The sequence below is a fragment of the Etheostoma spectabile genome, chromosome 9 (assembly GCF_008692095.1).
Source record: "Etheostoma spectabile isolate EspeVRDwgs_2016 chromosome 9, UIUC_Espe_1.0, whole genome shotgun sequence".
Lineage (NCBI taxonomy): Eukaryota > Metazoa > Chordata > Actinopteri > Perciformes > Percidae > Etheostoma > Etheostoma spectabile.
Window position 1 is genome coordinate 26,886,337 of NC_045741.1, and position 19,314 is coordinate 26,905,650.

Sequence of the window (19,314 nt, forward strand, 5' to 3'; positions counted from 1 at the left end):
TCTCTTGTTTGTGGTGTCGACAATGTGGTAACGGCATCCTCCGCAGACCAACAAACAATTCCAACACATGGCAAACTTCCTTGATTCAAGAGAGAAGAAGGCAGGCAAGCAAGCAGGCAGGCAGGAAGGGATCAGAGCACACGTGAGCACAAACAAGCGATGCAGACTGAAACTGGAGGAAACACAGATGATATTAGCTAAACAAGCTAGAACACCAGGAAACCGATTTACACAGGGCACTAGAATCTATAACTGTACTACGCTAGTAGACTGAATGATCTGGCAATGAGTGGATCACAGAGCCGGCCTTAAGTACTGATGGGGAAGATTAGAGAATGTGCTTTACCTGGTGCAGCCTGCAAAATAAGCCACACCCACAATTTACAGACAAAGAACAGGAGGGAGAAACATGAGGGATCACAAACAGGGAAACAAACAACACACACAAACAGTGAGGGGGAGGGGTTAGGAAAGGAAATGGCCAAGAGTCAAAACTGAATAGAAATGCATAATATAATTCAATCTAATTTACAATAAGTGCTAATCCAGTGTGTGGTCTCTATACCTGTGTTTTGCTCAATTGGAGAGTTAAGTACACAAAACTATCTCTCAACTATTACATATTTCATATCTATGGGGATGATCCCCTTGAGATCAAGTACATGGATCCTTCTTTAAGACACACCGGCTTGCCCGGCTACACCCTATGCTATTTCCTATTAAAGCACCTGTGCTGGCGTGGAACCACTGATAGTTTGATCTTCACCTGAGGAGTATGGTTACGTGTTTGCAGACAATTTCATAGAGAAAAATAGAAAGTGTGGGTTGCAACATCGAATCTGCCTACCTGTTAAGTTAGGAGCCTGTCTGTGGACAGACTCCATGGATAATGGTTCCCGCGTTGGAAACAAAGTAGCCTACGTGACAACAGTTTTGACTGTCTCCGGTTGCAGCAGATTTTTGTCCTCATATGTGTGAAGCAGCGTATTGCTTGCGTCCTCGTGAGCTGATGCGCCATGTGGGCATGACAGTTTCCTGCTTTCCTCCCTGGAGCATATTACTGGCCTAATCAGTTCATGCACTTTGGGAAATGAGCAGACACGTACGATGGCGCAAAGCTATCCGTCACTCTGCTTACATTCGGCTGTGAGTGACCGGTAACGACAAAAACTACAACAACAAAGTCTGTGTTGGCTGGGTTAGTTGGTTGACGGCTTACAGTGTTTCCCTCTTCCATGAAGAGCTTCGGAGAGGATTACGCTGACTGAAAAACAGAAGTGGCTGTTGATTTAGCACACAGCTGTTAGCCTTCCCGGGCTAGTATAAACACGGAAGTGTTTTTTCTATTCCCCGCCCCCTTCTGGTATCCAAATATATGAAAGCTGGCAGGGACATTTTACTGTGGCTGTGGTATTAATCTGCCTTTAGAAGATGGACTTGTCGTCATCATCATCATCATCATCATCATCAACTTTATTGCCAGACTCAAGGTCCATTTAGAAGACACAAACATTACATGCAACATACATTAAAAAAGACAAAGATAAACATATACATAAATTGTGTTTAGGGAACATTTTCAACTCAAACAATATTGCCCAGTATTGAAACGGCACGTACTGGAGAGGGCTGTTGCAGTTTATTTGAAAGGGATCAAACAGGTCCTTCTCTTTCTGAGGGGCCCCTGTCAAAAATGTGTTACAAGCTTGAAACTGGGTCAGTAGTAGCAGTGTTTGGGGTCCTGGCATGTTCCTTTTCTCCCTCTACCTTTATGCTTTAAAAGCAGCCTCTCAATTGCATCGGCTGTCTCCCTCTCAAGCGTATTGCTTGCAGTCGTAAGCCTGATGGGGCTCCTGCTGAGCGCAGACGTCATGTTGGCTAACAGGCAGAAGAGACAACTCTGCCAGGTCAGATTAATGCCCCTGCTCTCCTCACTTTGGTATGGAGGAGGTGGCAGTTTCAAATGTAGAGGTGACATCCATGCTCTATTCTGAGGAAGGAATAGTGTCCTGTGGACAGAACATGGACAAAGGCCATTGTCAATAATTTTGAACGGCTTCTCGGCAGGGCGGCCATATCTCTGGAAATTGCCCTTCCTGTAAACCTCAGGTTGACTGGTGGCTCTGCCTTCACTTTATGGGATTGAGAACATCCAGATAATTCCCTTCACCCTTTACCTGAGACCTGTGCACCAGTCTATGGTTGGTGCTTGTCACATGTGTAAGTTCACCAGGTGGTTCCCTACTCTGCGACAGCAGCATGGCCTCCTGTTTCTGCAGACCCGGCTCCAGTCCTTTTGTCACTGTTTGGGTTTGACCATGGTCCTACGGGCACTTCTGCATCCTTCCTGATCTGAAGTTTGCTAATTGTGGCACCCAGCCCCTTCTTTGTGAGTGTGTCTTGTGGGTGTCACATTGATGAATTACTAAGCCTAGGTGGCTATGTGTTCATCTCACCAATTTGTTGTATCCCAGGTAGGCTGAGCGCTTCACAGGCTGACTGAAGTAGCCTTTTTGTTTAGGTGTTTAGGTGCTTCAATATGTTCCTTGAGTCGATCTTGCATCTTACAGCCGACTGTCAGCAGGACCTCTGCCTGTCAGTCTTGGCCTTTGCAAATTGCATAGCCTTGTCTGGGCTGATAGTTCATAGTGTTCTTTTAGAACAGTTCATTATAACTTGTTTTTACACTATCTGGGCTTGGGTAGCAATGTCTCCTTACAGGGTCTTAATGAGTTCCCCGTACAAATGGAATATGTAACGGTGGAAAGATAGTCTTGATACGATAGAGAAGGCTTGGTTACATTGTAACCTTGGTTCTCTGAGTGAGTCGACTATCTCTTCAGCTGTAGGCCACTCAGAGACAATCAAACTATCAGTGGTTCCACGCCAGCACAGATGCTTTACAGTATATTAAATAGCATAGGTCGTGGCCAGGCAAGCCGGTGTGTCTTAAAGTAGTATCCATGTACCTAACCTCAAGGGGATCATTCCCGTACATATGGAATATGTAACGTGGAGAGATACTCTCTTAACTCAGAAAACCAAGGTTACAACGTAACCGAGGGATCTGACCAAAATGCAAAATTGCAACTTTACCCCTCAACTCAAGTATCTCACAATTCTCAAGTTCGGCGCTTTAATAAATATACTGCCTTTGTATTGAATCTCTATTGAATGGTTGTTGTATGTGCAAAGAATCTTACAGTAACAAGACATTGCAGCACTAAGTCAAGGACCTACGTCTTCACCTGTGTACATTCCTGGGTTTTCTTCCATCTCCAAACTGTGCAACATGCATTTCAATGTGTTTTTAAGCCTTACAGCCTTAGAGCTAACGCACCAGATATTGCCTTAGTTTTTGAAGTACAGGTTTTTGTTTTAGAATGTGGCTGTACTTTGGCCACAGTTTGGAGGAGGTATTCCTCACCAAGGTTACAAAGTACCAAGCTTTATTTTTGTTGACCAGGAGTGTGCAGGGGACGGGATGTTCATGAAAAAAAAACAGAATCATTTGAAAGGTTCTGTGTTGGCAATCTCCTCCCTTCAACCCATGACAGAGTTCCATACAGAAGTGTGTGTTGTTCAGTTGTAATGAAATGTGAACATGAATAAAAGTGTTCCAAAGTGTGACTGCTTGTGTGTTTTCTCCACAGCCACATCTATGTGATCCCGGCCTTCACTTGGATTCTATCTCTTGCTATCTTACTCGCTTACACAATCATCCAGCCAATCACTTCACTGCTTACCCTGCTGAAAGGAATGCTGCTCATTGTCACGGTAACCATTATTCTATTTTATTTGATCAATTTCACTATCTGTTCCCAATAATGAAACAAATTATTTTCAGCGATGCTAACATGAGTTTATTGGGTTCTTCACCCACAGGGTTTGTTTGGTTTCATTCTACAGTAACTTTCATATGTTGCGCTGACTGTGATTGGTTGTGCCAATTGGATCAAATGTTTTCAAATCCTACACTCTGAGAGTTAGTTATATTTAATACATTAGGGTTTCCTGCTTTAAGAGCTTTAATCTTTTCTGTTAGCGTTGTACTAACATGGTATCTTTTAAAAGGATTGTGTAGATGATGTATTGTTATGCATCTCTGAATATATTTCAGTGCCTTTTTTGTATAAACATAAATGGGACGTATCCAGACGCAATGAATGTATCTAGCACCCCTCCAATATACTGGCTGAAGAGAATAAAAAGTATATATTATATTTAGGTATCATCTTCCACTCTTCTCTTTATGCCAGGGAATACAGCAATACAAACCAAAAACAAAACAAACAGATCAGTACCATAAAACAAGTTACTGCCAGTGAACTATTAATTATCTTAGAATTACTATCCGTTGCATCATGTCAACTTCGGCAATTTCTGCTGTTAAAATATTATGGCCAGTTATCAATCATTTCTCTACATTTTTACCTTTTTCAGTTTAATATTTCTGAAAGTAACAGCAGCTAGAAGATCACTGTTTTTAGTTTTAGATGGTCCTTATTTAGAAAGTAATTTGTAATAATAAGGATGTAGCTACAGGTCTAAATGTATATGTACTATATACAGTATGTACACATATGTACTATCTATGTCATCTAAATGATAGTTGAGGATCCACTTTTAGGTACTTAAACATGGACCATATTAGGTTGATATTTGGGTTGCCCTTCACTAAAAGCCTTGAGTGGTCGAACAAACAATAGTTAAGATTTCTAGGATTGATCTTGAACCAATTTTATGTTTCTATGCTTGTACACTGCTTGATTCAAATCCCTGCCAAGTTTTTAAAAACATAGAACTATGTGAAAGTAAGATTTACCCTTGACATTGCTGACAGCAATCTATGTTTGACATTATATCACGAATTAAGGTTGAGAAAAGGTTAGCAGGCTTTGCACTTCAATTACTAAAGACCTCCCTGTCCTTAAGAATTAGGGAAATTAGATAATATAATTTCTTAGAAATAAAATACTGTAGTAAATGAGTATATATTTATTGTGGAGTGTTTTACCCTCCGTCTTCTAAAGTAGAACTAAATGGAAATCTTTCAACAGTCTTCTCTAACCTTCACGCTTCACACTTAATGGGCTTTTCGGCTTCATCTTTATTCACTCCCTAAAAGTATATATCCTTTGGCCATTTTTGATCGATGTCATGTTGCCATGACGGCCGCAATTCTGTGCGAGGTCATGCTGGCAAAATGGATAGAAGTGTCAATGTGCGCTGGTCCCCTCATACAGAAGCTGTAGTGCTCATTGAGCCCCCACTGTGTGTGTGGTGGCTTTGGGCTTTTCCAGGTCAGCGCTTGCTAACATCAGTTGAGTGTCAGCAGCTCAGCAGGAGCTCTTGAAGGCAGTCTTTAGGCTGGGGCCAGAGTACATTTAACACCATCACATTCCACAAGGTTACACTGCCTCCAAGAATTGTACAGCTAGCTGCTACGTCTGCTGTGTAAGCTGTTAACACTTTGATCGACACCCTCTTTCTAAAACTACTCACGCAATATTACATTAAAATAATAAATAAGGAATAAATAAAAGGACATGTGACAAGTTGGTCTCAGCAAGTCTATCTTACTGTAAGGAAATGTTCACATAATCTTGGATGTACAGTACATTGAGAGAATTGACCTCTTATCTCTCACATATGAATCACTTCACAGCCATTATGGACCAGAGGAATAATTACAGCGAGCAAGAGAATATTTCACTGTGTTACTCTCTAATGTATTTTTCCATATCAGTAACATTGCATAAATTTGACCCATCTTATCATTTTGTGATGAAAATGTAAGCCATGCATTTGTGTCTTCCTGACTTGATTAGTGCAATGTCCTTTTTTCTGGTCTTCCAAATTGTGCCACTAGAGGCCTTCAACTTGCTCAGAACACTGCAACCAGAATCCTGGTAAAAAACTAGAAAATATGATCACATAACACCTGTTCTGGCTTCTCTTCTCTGGCTCCCAGTGCAAGCTAGAGATGAGATACATGAAGGGTTGGGGTGGCACTATATGATACCACACTGTAGTTAAACTATACTGCTTAATCATAATTCTCCTTGATTGACATTGATTAACCCTCCTTTTATCCCCACAGTTACTAACATCTTTTATCGTAAATTTAAATTTCCAGAAAAGGATTGAAATTGAAATCATCACCCAATTACTGTAGATAAAACACAACCCCCCCACCCCCCCACTATGAAAATATATGCAAATTACCACTTGTTTATTTATTTATCTGCTCTAGTTTTTCCAACCTTTTTTTACACATATGCAGAAATGATGTTCTAAAGTGACGTAAAAAAGAACACAGAACACAAAGGGACTACAAAGAGATGCCAAATGACCACAGAGACCCAAAACAACCCTAAAGAAAACAAAAAGAGACACAATAAGACTACAAAGAGAGGCAAAATCCCACAAAGAGACACAAAATGTATGGGAAAATTGCATTATCTTTTAAATTGAAAAACATCCATTTTCTTGAGGAAGGATGCCTGAATCCCCCGCCAAATACACGCAAAGCTTGGAAAGACACTTGTAACAGCACTAACGAAACAGCCATTTATCCACAGTCGCGTGGGGGCCTAGTCGTTAAGAAAGGGTAATTGCTGGACCCACTAGTCCCCCTGCTCTTAATTATTCAATTATTCTATGTGATTGTTCCATGTGCCCATACGCAGCCAGGCACTGCCCCCCACTTTGCTTGATGTTACGAAAAATCATTTTGGTGCTGGGCAAGTCATTCGAAATATTGTAATTAGTATAAGTCGTATCAATCAAAAAATACGTCAAAACCACCTGTGGTTCCTTCAGCCATCTTGCTTTCAGCCCGCGATTAGCTTCCTTTGTTTTCTTCATTGCAGTAAGAATACCCTTTTTGCCAGTCACTCACACATTTCTTACTAACTCCAAACTTTATTTCCTCTACTTGATTACCATTTTTGGCTGCATGTTATTGTACAGTCTTTCTCAGTTGTCTTTAGGAGCAGCATATAGTTGTCACAAGCCTAGAGCGCCCTCTCGCAGCTGTAGAGGGTAATGTTTACAGTATGAATTAACATTTAAAAACATGTTATTTAAATTATGTATATTTTGATATATAAGTCACACCAGACTAAAATAGTCAGGTGTGACTTCAGCTGAATTCCATTTCTCCATCTAACCAATTACCCTTACCCCTAGCCCTTGGTCCTTGAAACCAAGTGGTAAGGGCTAGGGGTGAAAACATATCCCTATAAAATGGGACACCACTTCGTTACATCGCCATACAGTATTGATCGCAAACTTCCCAGATGCCGTTTGCAAGTGTGTCTATGTCAGTTTCGTGGGTTATGTCACACACATAAAAAGGCACTCAAATGTATAAAATTAAAGAAAAGACACAGAAGACAAACAAATTAACTACAGCTATTCTGATATTCCAGACCAGTCTGATGCCTGTTGGCCAGTAACCCTTCCCTCACATTTCTTTCATCTGTGTCCCGTATCATAACCGACAACAATGTACAAGTGCATGAACAGGAATTCATTACAAATGATTACAATAATTAGGGTACCAATGCAATAATGAATAGGTACAACATGATCACATGATTTAAGAAACTTCTGCTCGTTTTCAGCCCAAATGTGGATCATGGGGGGGGATCATGGAGGGGTGGCTGTGGCTCAGTGGTAGAGCGGTTGCCTGCCTATCGGAAAATGGTTCGATCCCTGGCCCTGCAGTCCCACGTCGAAGTGTCCTTGGGCAAGACACTGAACCCCGAGCTGCGCGTCGGAGTGTGAATGTGTGTGTGTGTTTATCTGATGAGCAGGTGGCACCTTGTACGGCAGCCTCGGCCACAGTGTATGAATGTGTGTGAATGGTGAATGATTCCTGTATGATGTAAAAGCTTTTTGAGTAGTCGTTAAGACTAGAAAAGCGTTATATAAAACAGCACATTTACAGTTACATCATCTGCTGCGTGTCCTGCGTCCCTGTGTGAAGTGGATCAGCTGGCGTGTGTCCTCCTGTGTGATACAGGACGGTATATATAGTATAAAGTGAATCAGCTGCTGTGTCCCTGTGATACAGGACGGTATATGTAAAGCACGTAGCAATATCTCCAAAGCAAGTAGTGTTGTGCACTGATATCAAACAAAATTCAGCTAATGCAGACTAATGTATACATGCATTAAGTCCATTCAATACATACATATACACCCCTTCGTCCTAGCCCTAGCCCTTAATAAAAAAGAGAATTGGGACAGCACTAGGTCTCGCATGAACGCCCAAAACTTAAGGGAATGGGTAAGAGGTAGGGGTAAGATAGATTAATGAGATTCAGCCTAAGTCGCAGGACCAACCAAACTGAAAAAAAAGGATGACTTATAGTCCGAAAAATACGGTAATTGGTTTCACAGGGCGCTGTTGTCGTTGCTAACGTTAGTATAATTCTAACGTTATTACATCATGCAATTTACCATCTAGCCAACTATATAAGCTAACAGTAACGTTCACTCAAGTGGAACTAACTAACATTACGTTAACAACAGATGGCATTAATGGCCACAGCGCTGTTTTAGCGCAGCGCAACAGCAAGGGAGCTTTTTGTCAGATGTCTGTCTGAAGGTAATTGGCATTAAGATATCTACTAGTTAATTGGCCTAGGTTACCTACCTGCTGTAGTCAGTAAAAAAGAAAAGCTTATTCAGCGGGTCCAGACTGTTTGTTGACACCATACCCAAAAACCACTGTGTTACAACAAGATATTCCCCTTCACCACCTACTCAGTCACCTACCCACAGACAAACAATGATGGTGGTGATGATCAGACAGAGGAACAAGAGGTATCTTGGCATTGTACACATTATTTTTAGGCAGTTAAATCACATTTTGGGAAAGAATAATACTGAGGTCTGGACCTCGGTGTCTTCAATGGTAGATAAAGCCATGAATGGAGATAAATGAGTAGATGTTGAAGATGTAGGAAAATATCTATCCATACTCTAACATCAGATCAATGGCTTCATCCCTCCGGATCAGGAGGCAGCCAGTGGTACCTTTATGACTCTGTGAAGGATCTTCCGTTAGTGAAGAATAAATTAAACTTAAAACACTACACATGCTTTCATGCACAAACTTAAACACATGCTCACTCACAGTTGTAATCTCAACTGAGTCTGTGCCACAGAGGTTCAATTATGTAGTCATTTCTGAGGCCAAGTTTCAGAAGAAGGTTGACCATATTGTTGTTTTATCTGCACCCTGTAGATGGCGACATTTACACAGAAACTCCTTCATTGGTATCAACATGCACACACATAACACACAATAGGAGAGAAATGTGTCCTAGAGCTAAGTCTCGGTGTTAAGATTTAGAGGTTCAGTTGTGGAGCAGGGCACTGAGAGCCATTCCCTGTACTCTGCATCAATATGAGAGAGAGCCGGCCAGGCAAGGCCGACTGCACCAGAATAAAACACACTATCGTCAAGCACCAGCCTTTTATGGCCCAGCAAATGCGATTTTTCTCTTTATAGCTGCAATATTAATGTTTCTATCTTGGTATACTTAGAAAGAAAACAGCAGTTTCCAGGCTCTGAGCTGCCAAGATAGAAGGGGTAGAGAGAGGGAGACAGGGGAATTTAATAAGTGTCATGTCATGGCAAATAAAAGGGTGGGTAAAGTATGACCTTCAGTCAGCAACTACTGTAAAGCGTCAAAGTCAATGTAACAGACATAAATGTTGTCAATGACTATTTTAATCCCATTTTGTATCATTTTTACAAGAAAAGCTTTCATTGATGTACCCTAGTATTTATGACTTACATCATTATCGCTGCCAAGAAGGGTATGTTCTTCAGTTTGGTTTGCTTGTCTGCCTGTCTTGGATTATGGAAAATAAATACTGGCCTGATTTATTATGAAACTTGGTAGAAGAGTGTAGCATGGACAAAGGAATTTTTCACTTTCTTTAACATCACATGGCCTTGGAGGAGATCTGCGCTTTACGAGTACCCTTCTAGTTACATAATGAAATGATTCATTATGTAAAGTAAAGGGTACCATCAGTCAAACAGAGCAGACGGATCCCTCCTCCACCTGGCTTTTCATTTGTGGTCCCATTTACTCTACAGACTTTAGTAGCAGACGCCATTGCCACCAGTTTTGAGTCATGACAGCAAGGGCGTTGGTTTCGTTTCAACACATGATAAACGAGGGATCTGGGGGTCATCCATTACAAAATGATGAGCCTCAAACACTTCAATTCCTGCATTCTGGGGAATTCTTATGCATGTGGCCTTGACCAACTGCCACTTTGCTTGTTTGAAATCCATGATGTCTCTCTCTCATGCGTGGGCCAAATTCTTTGGGGGGCAAAGCAGAGAAAGGGGAGGTAATCTTGCCCCTTATGACCTCATAAGCTTCTAGCTCAGCTCATCTGAGTTTTCATTTTCTCAAAGGCAGAGCAGGATACCCAGGGCTCGGTTTATAAATATAACTATTTCTAGCCACTGGGGGGACCATAGGCAGGCTGGGGGAACTCATATTAATGTTAACCCTCTGAGCCCGAGACACTCGCCCACGAGTAAAAAAGTACCTTGATTATAGTTTAATAACTTTTGAACCATACAAGCGATTTACTCACTTTCGGTTTGTTTAATCTTCTGACGTTTTCGGCTTTACGGCGGTCTTTCCCGCTCTTTCTAGCCTACAGGGGATTTTACTATCCATGGAACTTAGCCTCTTTGGGCTTTAAATACATCATGTTTATCCAAGATTTGATCCACTTTAGTGTATAATCATCCGGTTTGGCTATATGCGCCGTGGAAGATTAGTACTAATCTTGAGATAAGTATGTGTTGTACTGCATATTTGTAAGGAAGTACATGCCCATATATGGGAGATAAAGGCACCCCTCGTGTATGGAAGGCCAGAGGGGACAAAAATGCCTATAGACTCTATGGAAGGCCACATTATGCACATTTAGACACTATTTGCTTGTATAACATTGCTGTGGGTGTAATATCAATAATATGACATTATTATGTTATTATGGCATAAGTAAATGTCATGAGAGCAAAACGTCTTGACTTTTTTGGAAAAAAATGCATGTTTTTTTCAACTGTATAAGTTAATGATTATTTCTTCACAGTGTACCCCAACATATGAAAATGTTTTAGAATGGAAAGGCTTAGGTTTTACTTATTGTCGGTATCAATCATTCTGAAAGATTCATTATTATTTATTTATCTTTAAGGCCCTACAACCATTTTTAACATGCAAATGACCTCACTGCAACCCAAATATTCCAATAACCCATGTTTGCCTTAAAAAAATGATGTCATATTTTGACTGTAGACAACAGGGTTGATGTTTTACAAGCTTTTTTATAAAATAAATCCAGATGGAAATTAAACTGTAAAAATGGCCTCAGGGCCCTGAGTGTTGAAAAAAATCCTCATACAGTGAAATATTCATGCTTATGGGACCTTTAAGGAATCATGTACATCACAACAACAAATCTTTGAGAGAATGAGACCTCGTTAACGCCAGAATTTAAAGCTAGATAAAAGACAACAATATCACAAGAATTTACATTTTTATCATCATTCTCCTTTTGTGTTTTTTTTACCCCCCCCAAGGTTGCAAAGTAGACAGTTCTTGTTTTGCTTACATGTTTTGAGCCCCCTGAACGATTATATATACCGGAGTGGGTTGTCTTTCATGTTTTTGAGGGGGACAAATCTACCTCTTTGAAATATTGTAGGGGACAAATTCCTTGCATCTCCCCCAAAATCTACACCTATGCCGGACATGGTAGCTGCTACAGTCGTCAGGGCTCGGGCTAGTGTTAGCATTAGCTTCTCCAATTCTCCACTGCTGGATATAAGGTTGAGTTTGTGGGACTAGCTTCTGACAAAACATCTTAAGTAAACCTAAGGTTGTGTTACTCACATATTATCTTCTTAGCTAGAAATAGAGCTTTATTGTCAATTTTAAAATTAATGGCACCATCATTTGCAAAATGAACATCATGCTGTATTGAAAAAGACTTGATACTAGTGGTTCTGACCATAAAGTTATTATGAAAATGTTTGCTGAGGTAATAAATCAAGTGAAAAGTAGGCTCATTTTCCCTTAGATTTCTAAAGAAACAGACTTCTTCTTGCAACCAGTGGAGTCGCCCCCTGCTGGAAATTAGACAGACTTGAGGTTTAAGGCACTTCCGCATTGGCTTCACTTTTCAGACCCAGAAGCTTTGTCCATTATGCTTAGGATGCCATTACTCCACTATATCGGATATACATAGCAAATATTAGTTTACTGCTATATTAATATTATGCATTGTATGTACAGCCATTTTAAATAAGAACAGAAGTCTAAAATGTATACTATGTTTTACTTTTTTAATTTAATTTAAAATTATAGTCAGAAAAGGCTTGTAAATAGTCTTTACAGGATTACCCAAGATTTCCGAAAATTTTAAAAACAAAATCAACGTTGGTGTCTCTTTGATTGCCTCCCTTCACAGGAATATAATCCTAAAAAAAGAGGTCCATAATTTATTCCGATCTCCAAACACTGCCCTCAGGGAGATGTTTCTCTGCTGCACAAACCACTTTAGCCAAAGTTAGATAGCTGCATCTACTCCATTTCAGTCAACTTTATGAAAAGTAAACGTGAAACCTTGGCTGTAAACAACTTATAAAGTTGACTGATGTTTAAAGCTGGATTTAAATAAGAGTTTGTTGGAAGTCCGTAGAGAGGCAGAGTGGGAGACATGAAAGCAGCCCCAAGGGCAGCTTTGTTGATTGGGATTGATTCTGGTGAAACAAAGGCCAATGTAAGCAACCTGATACTTCAGACAGATAGACCCATCAGCACTTTGTTTTCTTTTAGGACACTAATAGTGGAACCCATTCCCATCACCGCAACTTGTACATGCCCGTAGCAGTGATGGTCACAGTTGAAATTTAATTTATGGGAGTCTGAGGTCATTAGCAAATGTCCCATGTCTGAGTGTGATTTGTAGAGTGTGTGCATCTGTTTTAATGATCCCTACCAGTCAGTTTGGGTATGCCTGTGTATGCCAGACAGAATCCCCACACTTACTGTGCACAGACGTCTGTACACAGAACTGGATAAAGTTGAATAAGCCAAAATATTTAAATTATTGGATCATGGGTGTGCAGGGCCAAGTTTCAGTAATCAAACTCGCAACTGTGAGGCCCATCTTCTGACCTGACTGAAACCCTTTTTTTGAACTTGTTGTTGTCCAGCGTTCCAGCAGTTCTCACCTCATTACCTCATTATAGCTGCTGTCATCATAAGTCAGCCATTAGTTTTTTTTCCTATTAAGTCAAAACTGATTGCTACGGAAGCCCTGAGGGGCAATATAAGGAAAAAAGGTTTATCTCATATGTATGAGATAAACCGATCTCATGTCTGTCTGCTAAGTGTGGAGCTAGAGCCAGGAGGTGATAAGCTTAGCATGAAGATTGGAAGCAGGGAGGAACTGCTGCCCTGCTTCGTCCAAAGTTTAAAAAGTATGCCAAACCTTCTAAAGCTCACCAATAGTATCTATCTATATCTCATATATTCTTCTTGAATATCATATTATAACATTTTGTTTTGGCAAGGTTAGCTTTATTCCCCTGCTTCCAGTCTTTATCCTAAGCTACGCCGCTGTTATTGTCTCCATGGCTCCAGCTCAATAATTACAGGACACAAGAGTTGTATTAATCTTTTCAGGCACCTCTGGGGATTCCACCACAGAATAGATATTAATCATGACGATATCTATATTTCCTGATAATGAAAATAAGAATTGATTATAAGTCAAAGATAATCAAGCAACTATAATATATCCCATTATCTATCATGAAATCAGGTAAATCAAAATGATTTTAAGAAGGGTTAGTGCATAAATAACACAGAATATCAGAAGTTTACTACCATTATAATGGTGATTTCTATAGGCATCTTAAACGTGCTAAGTTAAGATTAAAATCACAACTGCTTCTCTTATGACAATATATTCTCTCCTCTTTTTCTCTCCTCACTTCATCGCCTCTTCTCTTCTTTTCTCATCTCTCCTCGTCTAAATCAATGCGTTGCCCCAGCAGCTCTTATTGGCCTGACATGTGACTGATTGCTGCACACAGAAACCTGCAGCTAAATAAAATAACAGTTACGCCCAAATGAAGTTGATACACCTTGATAAGAGCACTATTCAGTCATTGTGAAATAGGCCTGAATGAGGCTTTGCCTGCACACACACACACACACACACACACACTTTTTAAATGAATCTTATGCACCGAGCTATGGAATTGTGTTGAAAGGTAGATTATTCATGGAGAATCGACTACAATTTCACGGCTTTCTGGAAATAATTAGCGTGACATTTATTCAGGCTTTATAATTGGTTAAGACTCCAGACCCTCACCTCTAATAAAGTTGTCATTGAACCTATAATGCTGCTGGCGCCCATGATAGCAGGGGTATATTGCCGCCTGGTGCAGGGTCGGTCAAATCATCAAAGAGGATAATGCAGCTAGGTTTATGGCATGCTGTGTGTGTGTGAGGGTGTGTGCCAGCGAGAGAGCGAGCGTGCATGCGTGTGTGTGTGTGTGTGAAACCAGTCCATTGTTAGATGACTGGACAATTACTTAAAGATTTTTAAAGAAGCCTCTCCGATGTTTCAGTTAATCTAAAAAGCATTAGATTACAAACGGTATTTTCTAGTAGAAGTCATTAGAACCAATCAATCCTGTCCTCTTACTCAACACCCCTCCCTGCTACTTTTCTCTCATTACTTTTCATCCTTTTTGTCAAATTGTGTCAACTCTCTTCTCTCCTTGCTTTCTGGATGATTCTTCCTCTTCCTCTTTACACTGTCTTGCTGTTATCCGACTCCTCTCTCGTCTTTTCCTCCTTCACCTCTATGGCTTACCTGTGGCTGTGAAATGGTTTTCACATCTCTCCGGAAACATAACTCAGTGTGTTTTTGTTGCACTTAAAGTCAAAACACAAAGGTTACTTTTGACTTTACTGTGTTTTTTGGACACTCTCTTTTTGGCCAGACACAGACACACAGACTGCAGCCACTTACTGTATTTCCCTGAATGTTGCACAGGTTCCTGTCTTCACTGTAGTAGTTGAATGCTTCACCACAGCTTCCACTGGGGATTGTTTTCCTTTTCAATACGGATCCTATCTTCTTTGTGCAGCCAATTGACACTTTAAACAGAAATAGACAGAAACTACCAACAGGATATCATTGTTGTTGCACACAATTAATCAAGCACAGATTAACATATGAAATCACAGAAAGTATGAACAAAATCATATGTAAAAATTAGGAGACGAAGAGGCTATAACCCTCTTTCAAATCTACTGTCTATGCTATGCTGTGTGTGTGTGTGTGCGTGTGTGTGTTTGTGTGTGTTTGTGTGTAAAGGGAGGGGTTAGGACTTTTATGGGCAAGGGTTGGGGGGTCTGGTTTTAGGATGTGGGAACGATTGAGCCTGTGAAAATTGTATTGATGCAACTTAGCACATAGTTGTATTATTGTAAATTAGGTGTGAATGTGTTTGTAAAATGTTATATTCTGATGTTTTGTTATTCACTTGCATCAAATATTGCCCAGGGAATAACGGGGGAAAAATAGCAATTGTGCTACAAACTGGTGCAGTGTATCTCTCCTTGTTCTTATTCAAGGTTAATGTTTCAATGTATATTGTCCATGTTCAGATAAAATTACATTACATATACAGTAAATGTTAGAGAAAAACCTGAAAACAACTGAACTGAACTGTGTGTGTGTGTGTGTGTGTGTGTGTGTGTGTGTGTGTGTGTGTGTGTGTGTGTGTGTGTGTGTGTGTGTGTGTGTGTGTGTGTGTGTCTGTCAGGTGGCTGTGACTTTTGCAGTGGGGTCAGAGGTCGGCCTTCAGAGCAACAATGACTTCAGTCAGATGGGAAAACCTTTCCTAATGGGCACTGTGGCCCTGGGTGAGAATCAGCTTTGTAGCTCCATTTCCTTCTTTCTCTCTTCATCTTTTCACCTTTCTTGCCCAGGTTTATTTTGTTATTTTTTCCAGTTCACGCTCCTTCTTCTACAAAACCTTTTCTTTCCTGGCCCAGAATAATGAAGGCCCATGATGGACTTACTCCAGTGCACAGGACACCTGGAATTAAAGTTGCTAACCAGATTTGGAAAACATTGAACATAACAAAGCACAGTGGCTAATTTGTTTAATGTGAAAATACTATGGCCATAAAGAAATGTGGTGATTTAACTGCTAGTAAAAGAGGCGTTAAAGTCTAAAAATAATGCTTAAGACATATTTCAAGTGTAACCATGAACAAAGCTGTACTGTATGATTCAGATCTTGCCAAACACCCTAAAAAACATTGCCCTACATTTCATTGATGGTCCTGAAAATGGGCATGACACTTTGCAACTTATGAGCGTTATTTAGCCCCCCATGACATGGTTGGTACCAACGAATGCCTTATGTCGTCTAGTTTCATATAATACCAATATGTTAAATATATGTTAAAAGAGCCCACTTCAGCCTCCTAAAGGCAGTAATGTTGGCCGAGATCGATCTCCTAGGGTGAAAAGATCAGTCTCAGAATTTTAGAATCAATTTTGGATCATTCAAATTAAAATCTATTTTTTTTAAACCCAGGCCTACTTTTACTGTAAGAGCATAGTGGACAGTGATGACACACTGGTGTGCTGCTGGTACAACGTGAAATAAAGGACTGGTACAGTAACAGAAGCCCACAGAATATATGAATGAAGATTGCAAAAACATATTTTTATAAAGTTTTGTCTGCATGCTGTAAAGAACAAATGGTAACACTTTATTTGAAGGGGTGTGCATTAGACTGACATGACACATGAACATGCAGTCTTTAGAATGTTTATAAATTTTGTCATTAAGTGTCCTTTGCTAAATGATGACACTTTTAATGCAAAGTTAGCATTGTTTGAGATGTTTGTGTTATGACAACTTGACATTACATAAGCAAGACAATATAACCTGTCAATGTCTTTGGTATGACAACTTGACATTAACCTTGACAACCTGTCATAAATATGTCATGGCAGGCCTAATTATTAATCTTTAATAAACTATTTACCACTTATGTGTTTACATTGCATTGAACTGTGGCCGGATTGGCTCAGTGGGTATGTGGGCACATATCGACGCTGAGGTCCAGGGTTCGAGTCCAATCTGTGATGATTTCCTGCATGTCTTCAAGCAAACTAGCTAAGGGCCGTTAAATACAGTAACGGATACTTTAGCAAGAAGTATCCATAGCCTAAAGCTAATGTTACCTCTCCAAAAGTCTTTATATAGTGCTTATATTATGCTTTTTGTTTTTTTTTCTTTCCTTTTTTAGTTTTAAATATCATTTCGTACACATTATAGATTTAGAAAGTGAAAAAGCCCAAAGTCCACCCCAAAGGGACTTACCATTTCCAACAGAAAACCCTGTTCACCAACTGCTCCAAACAGCTCTGTTGTAGTCCAGCCTTTACTTCTGTGACAAACGTGCGCAGTCCTAACCAAGGTACTGCACATCTGTGACTCTCATCAAAGCTAGAAACAGAAGTGAGGTGCCTCACTCTTTAGCTAAAACAGAGAGCTCAACACACAGGGTGAAAAAAGGAGCTGCACCAATGTGCAGTACAACAAAAATATGGTTGTTTCTTTTTTTCTTTTTTTTTTTAATTAAACAAAGTTAACCTATTCTGGTACAACCTCTAAATACAACTCTGAACATGAGCATAATATGAGCACTTTATATTCCCTCTGTACTGCATTCACTTGTCTTATAACTTTTATGACTGGACGAGTCCAAATGATTTTACTTCAGATCAGGCCTTGTGTATTATTCAGGACACTTTTAGAAAAGCAGTTCATGGTGAAAGCAAACTACACAATAAGTCCAAATTGTTTCACTTTACCTGAGGTCAAGGAAAAATTTGCATGACAATTATGATGGTCACATTCAATTGAATTGAATTCAATTTTATTTATAGTATCAAATCATCACAAGAGTAATCTCAAGACACTTTACAGATAATGTAGGTCTAGACCACATTCTATAATTAAGATTTACAAGGGCCCAACAATTCTAGTAATTCCCCCAAGGGCAAGCATTTAGTGTGACAGTGGCGAGGAAAAGCTCCTTTTTTAGGAAAAAACCTTGGACAGACCCAGGCTCTTGGTAGGTGGTGTCTGACGGTGCTGGTTGGGGGTGTAATGTATAGTGGCAATAACAGTCACAATAAAAGATAATGGAAAAGTGACTAGAAATGGTAGTTGTAGTAGTTCATGGCATAGCAGGGCACAGCAGGACCATGGCCACAGCTGCACCCTAATCCAAGGAAACATGTTACATGAAACAAAAATAATGACTCCAGGGAATAACTCCCCAGAGCTGGGTTAATAACAAAAGCATTTCTGGGACATGGTTGCACACAAATGGAAAGAGAGAGGAGAGAGCAGCTCAGTGTGTCAAAGGAAGTCCCCCGGCAGTCTAAAACTATAACAGCATATATAAGAGAATCAGGTTAAGGAGAGGAGCCTGGTCACATGACAGTCAATGTAAAAACCAACCATTTAATGACAGTGTATGCTTATGCACACCCCTTCAAATAAAGTGTTACCCAAAAAATGCCAAATTTCACACAGCGATTGACCTGCTGTTCTGTTTTTGTCCCAAACAGGAGGGATTGTAAACGTGATGCCTCTGCTCTTCTCGCAGATCTCACACAACAAAACACAGGTAAATCTAGTCCTTTACTATGTCCTGCACTGACTTCTGATCTCTATGCTCACTGTACTGAATTCAAAAATAGCTTATGATGCGCTGCATTGGCGCCGGCAACCCTAATCCTGTACGCATTGTGCGTACATTTTTTTTCCGTGAGACATGCAATGCATCTAGTATAACAATGTGTAAATGCACACAGGAGCAGCAGCGGCTCTGTTCTGCTCTCTGCTCTGTTCACAGTAATACATTTCACATTAATTAGGCCTATCCGGTACTTCACCAACAACCCATCCACTATCAATCAGAATGCATTTTTATAACTCGATCCGTAGATAAACTGGTTGCTGGACAGTATCGCTAAATCCACAGACGGAGCTAGCATGTAGTTTGAATCATGTGCGTTAACATGGACATGAATATTGGGGTTATCATGTTTACAAAGCACACAGGGGAATCAGGTTATTCATATCTCCGCACAGGCTCTCCAACTGCTGTCTCTCTCTCTTACTTCAGTGAAAATATT

The 19,314-nt window shown here is 40.2% G+C and overlaps 1 protein-coding gene and 2 long non-coding RNA genes across 4 annotated transcripts in view; 1 reads left to right on the forward strand and 2 right to left on the reverse strand.

Annotated features, from left to right (window-relative positions):
- Nucleotides 1-7,120, reverse strand: part of LOC116695662 (uncharacterized) — an 18,604-nt gene extending 11,484 nt beyond the window's left edge. The window contains exons 1-2 of the long non-coding RNA XR_004333512.1: nucleotides 6,974-7,120; nucleotides 5,485-5,491 (exon numbers count right to left, since the gene is read on the reverse strand). This is a non-coding gene — a long non-coding RNA (uncharacterized LOC116695662). The remainder of the gene's footprint in view (nucleotides 1-5,484; nucleotides 5,492-6,973) is intronic.
- The window catches only part of LOC116695612 (uncharacterized), a 97,116-nt gene that overhangs the window by 40,538 nt on the left and 37,264 nt on the right, over nucleotides 1-19,314 (forward strand). For both annotated transcript variants that reach the window (XM_032526009.1, XM_032526008.1), the window contains 3 exons: nucleotides 3,654-3,777; nucleotides 15,908-16,007; nucleotides 18,745-18,803. In XM_032526009.1, the coding sequence (XP_032381900.1) occupies nucleotides 3,654-3,777; nucleotides 15,908-16,007; nucleotides 18,745-18,803 (283 nt within the window). The remainder of the gene's footprint in view (nucleotides 1-3,653; nucleotides 3,778-15,907; nucleotides 16,008-18,744; nucleotides 18,804-19,314) is intronic.
- Nucleotides 12,164-19,314, reverse strand: part of LOC116695679 (uncharacterized) — an 8,060-nt gene continuing 909 nt past the window's right edge. The window contains exons 2-3 of the long non-coding RNA XR_004333528.1: nucleotides 17,975-17,979; nucleotides 12,164-12,264 (exon numbers count right to left, since the gene is read on the reverse strand). This is a non-coding gene — a long non-coding RNA (uncharacterized LOC116695679). The remainder of the gene's footprint in view (nucleotides 12,265-17,974; nucleotides 17,980-19,314) is intronic.